The sequence below is a fragment of the Eriocheir sinensis genome, chromosome 32, assembly GCF_024679095.1.
Source record: "Eriocheir sinensis breed Jianghai 21 chromosome 32, ASM2467909v1, whole genome shotgun sequence".
NCBI lineage: Eukaryota > Metazoa > Arthropoda > Malacostraca > Decapoda > Varunidae > Eriocheir > Eriocheir sinensis.
The window spans coordinates 10821146-10837592 of NC_066540.1; the positions used below are offsets into that span (position 1 = coordinate 10821146).

The 16447-nt window shown below is 42.0% G+C and overlaps 1 protein-coding gene across 2 annotated transcripts in view; it reads right to left on the minus strand.

Annotated features, from left to right (window-relative positions):
- LOC127006131 (uncharacterized) overlaps window positions 1-9481 on the minus strand; it is a 29059-nt gene extending 19578 nt beyond the window's left edge. For both annotated transcript variants that reach the window (XM_050875665.1, XM_050875664.1), the window contains exon 1: window positions 8404-9481. In XM_050875665.1, coding sequence (XP_050731622.1) covers window positions 8404-8881 — 478 coding nt within the window. In that variant the 5' untranslated portion in view covers window positions 8882-9481. The remainder of the gene's footprint in view (window positions 1-8403) is intronic.
- Between the last annotated feature and the right edge of the window lie 6966 nt (window positions 9482-16447).

The window sequence follows — 16447 nt, forward strand, 5'->3', positions numbered from 1 at the left end:
ATCCCCTGTCGAAACTCACGTCGGCGCTCCACTAGTACGCGAAACTCTAGTGTTGACTTACCAGGCGTGAACCCAGACTGTTCAGGTCTCTGAAGCTTCAGCAGCTGGCTGCGAATTCGCTTCAGCCATAGGTGAGAAAGCACCTTGCCCGGCACACTGAGCAGTGTAATACCACGGTAGTTGTTGCAGTCCTGGCGGTCCCCTTTCCCCCTCCAGATTGGGACGACCAGCCCCCTCTTCCAGTCAGGAATGGCTTTCTTCCATTTTTTTTGTGTGTGTGAATCTGTATTTACAGGATATTTTTATTTTATTTTTATATTATTACTGAAGAAGGGGTACCAGGTTGACTTCGAGATAAACCTGCAGATGTTGGGGCCGAAAAAGAACCACTGCCTCAAATGATCAAACAAGTATTACATTACAATGTTATACACGTGTTGGCAATACATGGCTTAGCCGGCCACATAGTAATATCTTGTCTTATAGATGTATCACGGCCCACTTTGCTTGGTGGAGTAGATTTAAGGCCATTCTTTATTACGCGGCACTTGGAGGTTGGCTTTCCTTGCTTACCGTGGGGACGTCCGCTGAAGGTGCTAGTCTGGATTTTCCGTGAATTATGATAGAAGGTCAGGCGGGTAAGATTCCAAGAAGATGTCATAGGGTTCACATTTAAAGTCTAAATATTTCATGCATTGTCAGTTTATTACCTGCAATATTTTCGTTGCTTTCACAATAGCAAGAAGATATTCACGTGTCTTCAAATCAGAAAGTAACTTACTCGCTAAAATAATGGTACAAAAAAAAACTATAACAAAGGTAAGATTGATAACCGCTTCTAATCTTGGCAAATGTTGATTATTTTTATACGTCAGCTCAATGATTTTTTTCCCTTCCTGAGGTAAATGCTAAATCTACTAATGGGTACAGCCTGGAATGATGGGTAGACTGGAATGATGGGTACAGCCGGAAATGATAGACACAGACTGGAATGATGAGATGAGTACTACAGGCTGGAATGATGGGAACAGACTGGAATGAAGAAATGGGTACAACAAGCTAGAATGATGGAAACAGACTGGAATTATGAGAGCAGACTGGAATGATAGGTACAAACAGGAATGATGGGGACAGACTAGAATGATGGGTACTGCTTGGAATGATGGGAACAGACTGGAAGGATGGGAACAGACTGGAATGATAGGTACAAACAGGAATGATGGGGACAGACTTGAATGATGGGTACCGCTTGGAATGATGGGAACAGACTGGAAGGATGGGAACAGACTGGAATGATAGGTACAAACAGGAATGATGGGGACAGACTAGAATAATGGGTACCGCTTGGAATGATGGGAACAGACTGGAAGGATGGGAACAGACTGGAATGATAGGTACAAACAGGAATGATGGATACAGACTAGAGTGATGGGTACCGCTTGGAATGATGGGAACAGACTGGAAGGATGGGAACAGACTGGAATGATAGGTACAAACAGGAATGATGGATACAGACTAGAGTGATGGGTACCGCTTGGAGTGATGGGAACAGACTGGAATTATTATTATTATTATTATGATAAGCTACCAAAGCCTCCCTCCAGGGTGCAGATACAACAATTTAAATCACACAAAATACCAAAAGGTATTGGAGAGAAGCAAAGGCTATGGGAAAGCCAAGAAGCGGCCGAGGAACGACAAAATTACATTGCATTTTGAATTCTAAGAAAAGACATGGAACGTACATCAGAGTACTTCTCTCATAACCATAAAACCGTTAAAAATATTTACTTTTACTCAAACTCCATTCTTTTTGGGTGGTGATTGTTACAAAATAAACAGTCTCGTGACGCGTGGCATCTAGCCGAAAGTCGCTTGTTGTCTACTATAGAGAATTTGACAAGTGATTACTGTATGGATAGCGAATTCAATCTGCCATGACCTTACATCACCACCTATGACAAAAAAACCCACTTCAAGATCACTCACCCACCACAATGACCTAGGGCATTCATGGTGGGTTGCGCTATGCCACCACCGCCTATGTAGTACAACTAGCTCGAATTAGATGTTTTATGGCGAGCCCTTTTTAGGGTCTACCGTACCACAGCCACGACTCGTGAAAGCCCTGAAAAGGGTCTGCCGACGTTCTCGGGTTAAGAAACTGGCCAGTCAAACCCAAAAGGAGGAAAATAAAATTACTATTTCAAAAGACATTCACACGAGACTTAAATGTAGAAATGTTTGCAGAAAGGACAATCTCACTGGGTAACTGATTCCATAAATTTGTCAACGACGGAAGAAAACATCGTGAGAATTGTGTCGTACAAAAATTCATAGGATTAAAAGCAAGATCGTTTTGACTAAGAGCAAACCTCGTGACCCGGGCAGGAGTAAAAGGATCAGGCAAAGCATTGTGTAAGGGATGCCGATTATTCTTAAAAAAAATTAGATAAAATGCTAAGGGCACCAACTTGACGCCGTTGATCAAGATCAAGAACAAGTGCCGGAGAAATAAATTTGATTGAATTGATAGCTGTGTCAAGTAACTTTAAATGGCAATTGGCAGCAGACATCCAAACAGGAGCACAATACCCAAAGTGGGGCAAAATTAATGCTTAATAAGATTTGATCACAGTTGAGTCATAAGGAAATGATTTGAAGCACTTACGAAGTAAGCCTGTCTTCTGTGCAATAGTAGAAGACATGGAACGGATGTGCTTCTCAAATGTCAGTTAGAATCGAGCGACTCCCAACAGACGGATAATAGAAACATCCTTATTCTGTTCACCAAAAATATGCAAACAAGGATGAGGTGGACTCAAGGTACGGGATCTACTGATGGTAATGGAATGCGTTTTATTAGCACCAAGCGGTGATCATTGCCAAGTCCCTATTCAGAGATGCAGCAACTTCACCTCTGTTGCTAGGAGAGTGAACAGAGGAGTATAGAGTTGTATCATGATGTGTACAGACTGAAATGAAAGGTACACACAGGAATGATGGGTACAGACTAGAATGATGGGTACCGCTTGGAATGATTGGAACAGACTGGAATGATGGGAACAGACTAGAATGATGGGAACAGACTTGAATGATGGGAATGGGCTGGAATGATGGGAACAAACTGGAATGATGGGAACAGGCTGGAATGATGGAAACAGACTGGAATGATGGGAACAGACTGAAATGAGCGGAGTAGACTAGAATGATGGGAACAGAGTGGAATGATGAGATGGGTACTACAGACTGGAATGATGAAAACAAACTGAAATGCTGGGTACAGTCTGGAATGATAGGTAGAGACTGGAATGATGGGAAAAAACGGATTGATGGGAACAGAGTGGAATGATGAGATGGGTACTACAGACTGGAATGATGAATACAGACTGGTATGATGGTAAGAGACTGGAATGATGGGCATGGACTGGAATGATGGGAACAAACCGGATTGCTGAGAACAAACTGGAGAACACACCCTACTGCTCTTTGTGGTTTGCGTGACAATTCCAACACTATCATTCGCATCACTACCACCATTATCACTACTACAATCACCACAACCACCACCGCACTATAATAAAACACACCTTCTCTTTCTACCATAGCCACCATATACTCGCAACAATCCCATTAGGAAGTCATCATCATCAACAGCTCTTACATCACTTGAGGAGTTATTACCACCACCTGAAACGCCAGAATTTACTCTTTACTACACTCCCACACGACCACTGCGTGTAACGAAACACACGAGAAATTAATCCAGACAAGGAAAGGTTTTGCCGGCGCCGGGAATCGAACCCGCGACCAGCTGCACTACACACCACCTCTTAACACCTTCTCTCCCTCCACCACCATCATCACCACCACTGATAATCTTACTGTCACCATCACCATCAACAGTCCACTTCATCACAACTACATCTTAAGTCACCACAACCACTACCACCATCACTTCCTTCCATCACCACTATTTTTTTTTCATACCGTCACCAAACACATCAGCCGGGGCCTCCCTCACCACCACTATCACCACGTAAACCACTTTCATTACCACCAGCATCACTGTCACTTCGTTTACCACAACCACCAGCATCACCATTACCACCAGCATCACCATTACCACCAGCATCACCATTACCACCAGCATCACCACTACTACCACAATCACAACGAATCATACCACCATCTTTATATTCACCATGCACTTTTACACCATGGCCAACACCATTATCACTACCATTATCACCGCCCCACCACTACCACCTCCACCCCCACCACCATCATTACCACACCGAATGATATCGCTATCACCATATTCACGACAATCCTCACCAAGGTCACCATCACCATCATGTCACTACCATGGATTACTACCATTGTTACCACCACCAAGCCACCACTACTACCATCACTGCCACCATGATGACCAGTGCCGGCCGCGTTCACCTCTTCACGCTGCGTTGAAGGCTTCCCACGTGATGCTGGCGACGCTTCTGATGCTGCGTCCTACATGAAGCTATCTAATGCATCTTTGTACAACTCGGTGTATACTATGTCCAAAGCCTCTCTAACCACAGTAGTGCTTTCGAAGGCTGCCGTTACAATCGACTTTTCATCGTGGTATTACAGATTATAAATTGTTTCATGGTTTTTTTTCTTTCTCTTAACAATACTTTACCAGCCGTCTTTTACCCTTCTGTTCATTTGTGAGGTGTCTTTTTCCCTGACTTATTTTTAGTTTACCATAGAGTCCCTTGATAGAGTCCTGACATGGGCGGCCCTGTGTATAAGGCTGCTGGGCGCCATTATTGGCCCTTCGAGCACCGCGCCGACTTCAAAGCACGGTGTCTCGCAAGTCATTTTTTTCTTATTTTTGAGGTGGTGCCTAGCCTTCGGCTGTAGCTACATGCCACAGAGGGGATACAAAGTGAATAATTTAACTGCAAGGCAGCTGAGAAGACAGAGGTGTGGTAACAGTCAGTCGTCTTAGGAAGAAACCATCGGTTATGACATCAAGACACACACACTGCCATTGTGTGTGTCTTGCTGTCATAACCGCCCTCCCTTTGTACTGTCTATGGAAATCATTGTGAGAGAGGCACAGCTACAAGGACTGAAACAATCGTTCACCTCAGGTCCAGCCATCGAAGCTGATGAGGGAAGCTGTGGCCCTTATGGCCAGAATTATTGGATATGATCTCTCCCACAAGGCTCTAGCTGTTATTACAGACTCACAATGGATATTTCAATCTCATTAAGGCCACAGTCTAATAGACTGGACGTGTTACAAAAGTTTAGATGAACAGAAACTAGTTTTTGGTGAGCCATACCTGTCTTGGTAAAACTCTAGAATCACACCCAACTCACCCTAAAAGTTAACATATTATTTGTTTAGATTGTATTTGCTAATCAGCACTCTGGTAACCGTTTCCATCATCACTCATTTCTGTTTAAAAATGCGGGGAAATATTACTATTTCAGCGGTGATAGGTTAGGTTACTATTTGCTCATGGTTACATATATTTACATAGAAAATCAGACCACACAGACCCCATGGTCCAGACTAGGTGGTTTGTCCTTAAACCTAAGTGATTCTACATTAATCAGATGGCTCCAAAACGTTGCATTTCGACTCATAGTTAATATTAAGTTGAAGGAAGTGACGGTCGAGCTTGTTTTTAAAGGAGTCAATCGTGTTACACTGGATCACTGAAGGTGGGAGCTTATTCCATTCTCGCACTACAACGTTGATGAAGAAAAATTTGGTGCAGTCTGAATTTACTTGTCTACATTTTAGTTTTATGCCATTGTTCCTCGTACGCAAAGTGTCATCGATCATAAACAATATTGATCTGTCTACATTCGTAAAATGTTAAAACATTCGATCAGTTTTCCTCGGAGGCGACGTTTCTCAAGAGAGAACATGTTAAGGGTGGAAAGCCTTTCTTCGTAGGATTTGTTGCGCAAGGAAGGGATTTTTTTTGTTGCCCGACGCTGAACACCTTCTAATTTAACAATGTCCTTTGCATGGTGGGGAGACCAAAACTGTACCTCATATTCCAAGTGGGGTCTGACTAAACTATTGTAGAGCGGAAGTATTACATATTTATTCTTGAATGAAAAGTTTATTTTAATGAAGCCCAACATTCTGTTCGCTTTATTTGCTGCATCGACGCATTGCTGTGAGAATTTGAGGTTTGACGAGATTTTGACCCCCAAGTCCAAGTCCTTAATCGAACTTCTTATTCCTTGTTCCAACTTGAAGGACCTGCCACTTGTCTACGTTAAAGGGCATCTTCCGTCTATCCGACCAAGCTGAAATTTTGTGCAAATCCTCTTGGGTCTTCCGCTAGAAACTCCTCTTGGTTGGGTTATAAGTCTATCTTTATTTAATAGCCTAATATATAAGGTTGCTTAGTCTTCATTTTCATGGGTACCAATGTCATTATAATATGCTGAAGACATTTTCCTAAAGTATTTTCTAAACCCAGCTATTCTGACCCTCAAGCAAAATGAAACACATTTACATGGCCTTAGTATTTTACTGTATTATTTTTTTAATCAACAGTAAGCTAAATATTTAAATTAAATTAAATTAAATGTTATTGAACTATAATCATTGATGACTTATCTTCACAACACCTTGGAATCGCACAGAACATTTATTGCAACAACTACATCCTAGTGTGTGTGTGTGTGTGTGTGTGTGTGTGTGTGTGTGTGTGTGTGTGTGTGTGTGTTAACACAATAAAGAATCAGTGCCCCCTCCATCCCCAGATAATCAGTTTACACTCATTTTCTCTCCATATGCTAAAGTTTACTGCAAGCAGGTAATGGAAAGGAAGCAAAGTGCCTTTGCATTGATGGAGCCTGGGTAGTGTGTCAGCCACGTGGCCCATGACAAGTATATCAAGGCTCATGACGTTCAGGAGGCAGCGTCCCTCCCTGCAGGCAAGGGTCAGGCGATGAAGGGATATGTAGGTAATAGAAAGACTTCCCCAACTGCTGCCGATAATGTTTTACAGCGATAAGTATTGTTAAATCCATCCATCACAGCAGCAACACTCAAAGAAAAGCAACAGACTTGTGTGAAGTCTCTCAGTACCCTCTGAGCGCTGCCGCCTCTCAAGGTCGTCAGCAGCCCGCTTTTACGCGCCTATATCACAGGCTACGTGGGTTACTGACTGCCTACACTGAGACAGTGGCTGATCGTAAGGCTAATAATAATCTCCTGTCACCTTCTTAAAGCACATTCCAACGGCTGGTGACCAAATTATGGTAAAGTATAAGGGCGTAATGGTGGGTTGGCGATACCTGTTGATGTAGACACAAACTGTCTCTTATTTATTTTCCCAGAGCTCGTTGGCTGTTGGCTCCCAGCTGGCTATTAAAGGAAGGTGTGCAGGTCTGACACAAGTGTGCTCAGTTTCAGTATGGCTGTGAAAATGAAATACAAAAGAGAGCGTGTGCTAGCGTTTGAAAAGCGCGGCGAAAACAGGTTCAAATCTTAGGTTGTCGGGACTTTCTCTATCAAGGGACTCTAGTTTACCATGTCTTTAAACCTCCTATTCAGATATGGCAAATTGTCCATACACCATATCAACTTCCTGGTACACAGGTGTTACTCTTTATACCACCCCACAAAGCGAGACAAACTCACTCATATCGTACGAGAGCCCTTCTTGTGTGATACAAGAACCTGGATGGAAAAGCTTTTACGCTTGTAATGGTGTTAAAATTTTAGCGTTATGAGTTTGTTTATTGGTGACTCCATTCAGTGAGCCAGTGGAAATATTAATTTGTGTTTTTTTGTCGCAAATACTGCTCATGAACAGGCGTTTAATGATTTAACATGCTTCAGGAAATATGATTACATCTTTTCGTTTCTTTGCTTCATTATGTCAAATCAATGTTCAAAACCGAAAACTTATTGCTGTATATATATATATATATATATATATATATATATATATATATATATATATATATATATATATATATATATATATATATATATATATATATATATATATATATATATATATATATATATATATATATATATATATATATATATATATATATATATATATATATATATATATATATATATATATATATATATATATATATATATATATATATATATATATATATATATATATATATATATATATATATATATATATATATATATATATATATATATATATATATATATATATATATATATATATATATATATATATATATATATATATATATATATATATATATATATATATATATATATATATATATATATATATATATATATATATATTGAAACTGAAAATGTGTCGCTGAAGTGTTTTAGTCGATATATTCATACACTCATGCTCAGAGGAGTTGACTAACCTTTCTTGAGTTTAGGCCTGATATGGCCAGTGGACGTTGACCCAGTGCCCTCTCGGGACCCCTCGGCCCGTGCCTCCGGGGTGCTGCTCTTTTTCTTCTTGCTTCCCTTGGAGCCCAAAGATCCTGTGGGTGACTGCAGGCCTGTTGGCTTTTGAAGGGATGTTCTGATCGGATGGCTGCACACTAGATTCCCTCCTACAGCAGCGCTCACACCCGTGGGCGAAAATGCATTTGTCTTGGGAGGTGTTGTCCGGAACTCATGAGCGTGGTGCTCAAACCCAGGCTTTCTGATGTAAGCTGGCTCGGAGGATGTGCTGGACGCTCCGGGAGAACTGACGCTTTCGTATCCAAAGTCTTGGCCGTCAAACTCTGACACGGAGACACGTCTTCCGGCATAGAGATCCTCACTCTCCTCGTCCGCCTCCTCCTTCATGCCAGGCGGAGGCGTGGGCGTGCGAGGTTTCCTCTTGGCACTCATGACGATAGACAGCTACAGGACGACTTCCACGCCCATCACAGCCACACAGATCACGGCGCGGGCCAGCTGAGGCCTTGGGGGTCGTGGGTAGGAGGGACGTGTGTTTTGTTCCAGCAGCGAAACTTGACCTCACTAACGCTCTGTTGGCTGCTGTTGCTGCTAGTGCTGATGGTGCTGCTGCTTCTGCCGCCGTCACCACCGCCACTACGGCTGCTGGCTGCCTTTGCGTTCATAGTGGTTTAGTGCCAAGCATAGTGTGAGGAACCTCCTCAGCACCCGAGTACCGCACACACTGACCAAGACTTTAAGCGGCTATCACCGAACAGAGAGGCTGCGTCTTCCTGATTTCTGAGAACACCAAATCATGCATTGTTCTACATCATGCAAACTATACTGGAAGTTAATTTCACTATGTACCGATTTTCCTTTCGATTACGCAGCAGTACTTGCGTGCGTGGCGGTGGACTGAAAATTTTCACTTTCCTCAAACTGTGAGGGACTTCTATGAAAGTATATTTACGCTTTGCATCATTCAGATCATGAAGTGCGTATTATATGTAAAAACCCCGCGAGGCACTTCTTGTCACCCATCCCTCCACCTCTACAAACAAGGACTGACGACTCACACCACCACTCAGCGTTTGTTTACACGTTGCTAAGGTGGTTACTAAGCATGACGTCATACTCTGCTGGCTGATCCCGCCTCCCTCCCTCTCCCCTCCCTCACCCACCCTCCACTTAGCAGGTGTTGATCACTCGCGCTACAAACGTCCCTGTCACACACACACACATACACACACACACACAAAGGCCTTTCATAATCATATTCCTGCAATGAGTAATTTGAACTTTCATTAAAAGAGTAATCTATTTAGCGATTACGCGAGAAAAGGAAATATGAAAGGTGTATAAAAATAATAAAATAGGTGTCAAACAAGTGGGAAGATCTTGTGATTGTCCTCCTATAAGTATATATTGACTTATTGTATATTGGAAAGGTAATTTACTTTTTTAATCATGCGAGAAGAAAGTGACTAGGGCTGTTTATAAATCTGTTGTTAAAATGGATGTCAGCACAAGTTACAAGTTTATCGTAAGTATGGATTATAATTATTGTATGAATGTTGAGTGAGTGGCCTGGACAGTTAAGATCACAAACTCGCTTCATCGGGTTTTTAAGACAATCACTCACTGTCTATTCATTGCAAATGTGTATTGCATCTAATCTGCAAATCCAATTGTTTTGCCTTGCCGGGGAACTTATAAAACAAAGCTTCCTGTTGACTGATTGACTTCGGGTTCGTAAGCCAGACTTTGACGTGGCCCTTCAAAGTTTAGGTCCTAACCCTAAGCTGTGCCGCAGGAGTCTGCGCACTGGGTCACGTCGTCCAGGGAGAATCTATTTAATAAATTATATATAGGAGGAGGCACGCACTGTAGGCAGGACTGCCAAGAGGCTTACATTAAAAGAGTCATCTATTTAGCGATTGTGCGAGAAAAGTAAATATGAAATGGTGTATAAAATTAATAAAATAGGTGTCAAACAAGTTCAAAATCAGTTGCATGAAAAATAATATATATATATATATATATATATATATATATATATATATATATATATATATATATATATATATATGATATCTTTGTGTTGTTAGTGTGATAAAGGTATATGCTCTCTTGGACAGTGGAAGTGCTCTTCGTCTCATCAGCTCTCCTCCTCTTACTTATAGTCTTCTACCTCTTAAATTCCGCCGCTATGTTGCCTCTCTTTCTATCTTCTATCGTTATTTTCATGCTGACTGCTCTTTTGAACTTGCTAACTGCATGCCTCCCCCATCCCGCGGCCTCGCCGCACACGACTTTTTACTCAAGCTCATCACTTTACTTTTCAAATCCCTTACGCACGAGTTAACCAGCATTTACCCCGGGACGCAGAGTAAGAGCAACATGAGCTACCTTATGTTTACCCAGGAAGGTACCCATTTAACGATCAACCTCGATAAGGAGAAGGAACAGCCGGGTGGGCTGCGCGCCGACTGCCCTGGCCAGGATTCGTAACTGGGAGTGCTAACCACCAAATCACGGAGTTGTTAGTCTATAAAGGTGGTTTTAAAAGCACTTCAGCTTATTTCTTCCGAAGTCTGCTATTTTGTGTGATCCGTGTTTTCCTCAAGACAGTTTTAAAAGTTTCTCGCCTTTACACTATTTCCTTTGTAAGTGATTCGACATGTTTATTTTCAGTTTATCGTTGGAGGTGGTTTTGATAGCACTTTGATGCAGTAATTTTACATCTAGATTATGTAGAAGCAAAATATTAATGGAAAAGAGAGAGAAGAAGAAAAAAGGGAAGGAAAGAAGGAAGGAAAGAAAAGGGAAAGACGGAAGCACCGAGGGATGGAGGGGCAGGGACATCTTTATTGCTCCAATGCCCGAGGAGGAACTCACCTGACCGACTCATCTGTTTGACACTCTTTCATTTACTTCTACCATCTTTGTAAGAGTAGCATCTTTATAGTAATTATTGTTTACTTTGGCGTTGAACTGTCTTCGTTGCCGCAAAGAACAAGAACAACCGACTTAAATAACTTTTGCCACCAGGCAGCAAGCAGTCTAGTACTTATGGCACTCCGTCTAATACGACTATTTTGCGGTGTTTGAATCATAAGGAAAAAGTGTGTTGCTGGTGAGTGTCGTTCTCCGTAGAGCTGCGTCACCAAGTGTTCACCGTCATCATCTCTTTATTGATTATGGTCTCCAGATATTAGACGAGACGCCTGAAGTAACTGACACGTCTTGTGGATGAACTTAAAAACAAGGTTTATTCCTTTCTCAAAAGAGGAATGGTTGGCAGCGACCTTCACTTGACAGCAGGTTTCATAATATCAAATAGCTGATTATGAAGCTTTTTGACGCGTTCGTTAAAACAAAGAAATTTGTTGTATCTTTTTCTAGTGAATGGTTCGTTTAATGGTAAAGGAAACCGCAATGATTATATTATGCCTAACGAATCTCCATCTGTGATGTAAGGCGGAACACCGTCTCGGGTCCCTCGATGCTGTGAAGCAGACCAATAAGTTGACTGATTGATTGATAGCTTATTCTTGCAAGTAAACAACAAAGGAGAAGGGAGGAGCATGCCATCCCAACCCCCAGGCAGTACAGAGTGTGGTTATACAACTAAGGATACATGTGGAAGTAGCACCAGGAAACTAAAAAGATACAATGGTAGGGGACAAGTGCTAAAAAAAGGTTTTGATGAGTGCTGGCAGCTGCTGGTGCTGGTGGTGCTGGTGCTGGTGCTGGTGCTGCTGGTGCTGCTGCTGCTGCTTTTCCTTCTTTTGCTTCTTTTCTTTTTTTTCTCCTTTCTCTGTCTGTTTATCTTTCCCTTTTTCTTTTTTTCTCTTTCTTTTACTTTACCTTTTCTTTGTCTTTGTTCATTTTCGTTTTTCTTCTTTTTTTCTTTAACTTTTCTTCTTTTTCTTCTTCTTCTTCTTCTTCTTCTTCTTCTTCTTCTTCTTCTTCTTATTATTATTATTATTATTATTATTATTATTATTATTATTATTATTATTATTATTATTATTATTATTATTATTATTATTATTTTCTTCCTTCCATTTTTGTGTTTCGCTTCGTCTCCCTCCCCTGTCCTTGTAACCTTGCCCTTTATTTATTCATTTATTGTCCGCTCTCGTACCTTTCTTTGCCTCTCTTTAGTTTTCCTTCACTATGCCCCTTCTTTGTTTAGTTATTCTCTTTCCTTCGTCTTTTTCTTCTTTTCATTTTATTTCTTTTCTATTTCTCTTCTTTCTTTCATCTTCTTAAAAGCCTGACTCCGTATTCCATTACCAGGCAGTCACCCTCGAAATCCATCCACCCCATCCCGTTCCCGTCTGCCATGTGAAGTGCTCGGTGTCGTTGCCCCTTCATTCGTGCCCTCAGCCCCCTACACCCCACCGCCGCCCACGCTCTGCAATGAAATCGAAGCGACACACGGAGCCATGAATAACTCAGCCCTTCACCATACGTCATACGGACAGAATAATAGGATGGAGGCATGTTACTTTTTTTTTTTTCTTTTCTCCGTATCAGTACGGGTCTAAAACTCTCGTACTTCAACACCAACGATGAATATTTAAATTGCACTGTTATCAAGTCTTAATAGAAGGTAAAACATTTGGCACTGATGGCCGTATGTTCTTTAATTATTTAATGATTGCTGGCACCCTTGCTGTATACTATATAGAGTTGTTCTTTATACTACTACATCCACTTCTGCTACTGCTCCTCCTCCTCCTCCTCCTCCTCCTCCTGCTACTATTGCTACTACTACTACTACTACTACTATTACTACTACTACTACTACTACTACTACTACTACTACTACTACTACTACTACTACTACTACTACAGTACTACTACTACTGCTTTTACTACTATTACTTGTACTACTTCTACTTGTACTACTTCTACGTGTACTACTACTACTATTACTACTACTACTATTACTACTACTACTACTACTACTATTTTTTAACCTCCACCCATGTTTATTTTCCCGACACATAATCATGGAGGGCTCCATAAATTGGAGGTCATTAGGCCCAACTCTGTTCGCTGATGACTACTACTACTACTACTACTACTACTACTACTACTACTACTACTACTACTGGCTGAATGGATAGCGTGACGGCGCCGCGTTCCGGACGACGCGAGCTCAATCCCCGCCCGGTGCCACCCAGTTGGGATTTTTCAGCCGCCGCCGAGTAGCTTAAAACTACACACATGCTGTCCAGAAGACCACCTATCAACCCGGACTCTAGATTCTAGGATTAAAGATGAGCTCCAGGAGGGCAGCATGAGCCAGTGCAAGATGGCGCCACTATAAACACTCGCCTGCGCCAGAACGGGCTGGGCCGACCATCAGGCCCCACCGGGAAGAAGCCTTGGGCCGACAATCAGGATCCACCGGGAAGAAGCCTACCGGCGCAATGGGCCACGACGTAAAAAAAAAAAAAAAAAAAAAAAATACTGCATGGTACTACTACTTGTACTACTACTACTACTACTACTACTACTCTGTTGTCATCCACTGCACCACGGGAGCGGTGTGTGTGTGTGTGTGTGTGTGTGTGTGTGTGCGCGCGCGCGCCTGCGTGCGTGTGCGCCTGCGCGTGAGTGTTAGCGTGCGTGCGTGCGTGTATATACATACATGCATACATAGGTATGCATTATCCAGCCTTCTCATAATCAACCAATTCAATCATCTTGCGTGGTTTCATTGCGTTCCTTCAAGTCCACAGTGTATTAGCCCTTAATGGAATGATGTAAGTGCTTAGTTGTAAGCTAACATTTTACTCGGGGTCAAGGCCCTCCCTCGTTACGGCTGGGGTTCTCGAGAGAGCTTGAACGAGTATGTGTCCCTCCCGTGGGGGCGGTATTTGCCAAGGTTAGGTCATTGCCCCGCGCCCCCAGCGGTGCGAATTCTCGTTATTACTCCCACCCCCTTGTTATGTGGATGTAAATTTTAGGATTCCTTCAAAATTATGTAACAGCAGTGGCATATGGATTCCATCGCATGTCTCTTTATTCCGCCTGGATCTCATTAATGTAAATGCCAGTTGCTGCTATTACTAAATATTTCCCTCAATATTTTTCTCTAAATTACATTATACTTGAATTCTTAATTCCTCTTGAATCATGTGAAAGACCCTCCTCCTCCACTCCTTACTTTCTTGGTCGAGAAGCAAGAAGAAGAAGAGCCGCAAGTTTCATGCTGGGCTGTGCTCGTACGGGGCGCAAGAAATCTAACACTTGACTTGTCTAGATGATGTGGGAATAAGGATGAATGATTTTAATTTCTTGGATTCCTTTCTCTTACTTTGGAGGTTTTTTTTTTTATTAGAGCTGGATACTTCCTGGAGTTTTTCCCCCCCGTGTGTATATTGTCAGAGGGGTGGGGGGGGTCACAAAAATTAATGCAATGGAACACCATTTGCATGACGCGTCTTCGGGGGCATTATACTGCGCCGAAGACGCCTAAGTTTTCATAAGGATATACAACAATATGAGAAAACAGGAGAGGCAAGTTGGTCTGCCCATGACAGCCCCTGAGAACTGGTTATTACCATATGTGTTCTCCGTCCATAATTCTACCTAGCTAACTGCCTTTTAGCAGCCCTCACACATCTTACCAATACAAGCTTTTTCTATTGGAGCCAACGTGCGAGCCTTTCCTATCCTATTAGTGATCAGGGACTTGTTCCCCAATCATTGACTCTCACACGAAGGCATGAAAACTAGGAAGTGAAATAAAAGGCACTTGAATTTTGGACGTAGATCTCTCTCGCATGACATTTTACTGTCGTTGGGGCCTCATTGAATACGAATTTTGGACGTAGATCTTTCACTCTCGCGTGACATCTTGATGTCGTTGGAGCCCCACTGAAACGTGACTATCTCGTCTCCACACGTATCTGTCCTCCACTGCTCTCAGTGCTTTAGCAAAGCTCAGTCCTTTCATTTCTTTCATTGTCTTCCTCGTCGGCAGCTTCCTATGGCTGTCCATTGCAGGACTGTCTTTGCCAGGTTCGCTGAGCAGGAGACTTGGTCATATACCATTTCAGCTTCCGTTTCTTTACAGTTGTAAGGTCAACATAAGGCCCTTTTGACTGATGTATTTTCCTGCGTACCTCATATTTTGTCGCATGATCTGTGTAGTAAATGCTTAATATTTTTTTCGGTAGTATCTCCTATCTCATTTCGGTTGCCAGGATCCTTTTTTGTATTTCTGCCGTGAGCGTCCAGTTTTTACAGGCATGTAGGAAGATTGACCGGACGATGGAGCCCAACAGCTGTATATTGTAGCGCATGTTAATGATTTTGTCTTTCCAGATGGTTCTTAGTTTTGCCATAATAGCTTTGTGTGTTTGATTTCCACAATCTCAGGTTTTATGCCTTTATCTGATATGATGGAGCCGAGATATTTGAGGAGACTCGCTGTTTCATTGTTCCGTTGACGTATATCCGAAGTGATGCTTTGGGCGATGATAATCATGACTACTGGTTTTTTTCTGCACTGATCTTCTTGCCCTAAGGCCTAAGCAGAGGCTTTTTTTTTTTAGCCGATCATATTAGCTTCCCAACTCCTTTTCTGCTTCTGCAAGACTGTCGATATCTCCCGCAAAAAATAGGTTGGTGATGGTCCTTGTTCCTTGTTGTGGTCTTCCAAAGCCTCCTCCATAATCTTTGGGAAAATATTTAAAATGGTGGGTAAAAACAAACAATTCAGTCTCACTCCAACAGCAGTGCGGATGGCGCTTATGGCCTTGCCGTATAGCTGCTTGGTTAATCTGATTAGGTTATCATTAATGTAATTTCACATGGATGCCCACAAGACATCATGCCACACCCTGTCAAGGACTTTTTTAAGTCAACGAAAAAGTGGTACAAGTCTTGTTATTGCTAGAGATATTTTTCGCATATTAGGGTCTTATAAAATATCTGTTCAGCAGTGCTACGCTCTGTACTAAAGCCTGCTTATTTATCGATGATGCTTTC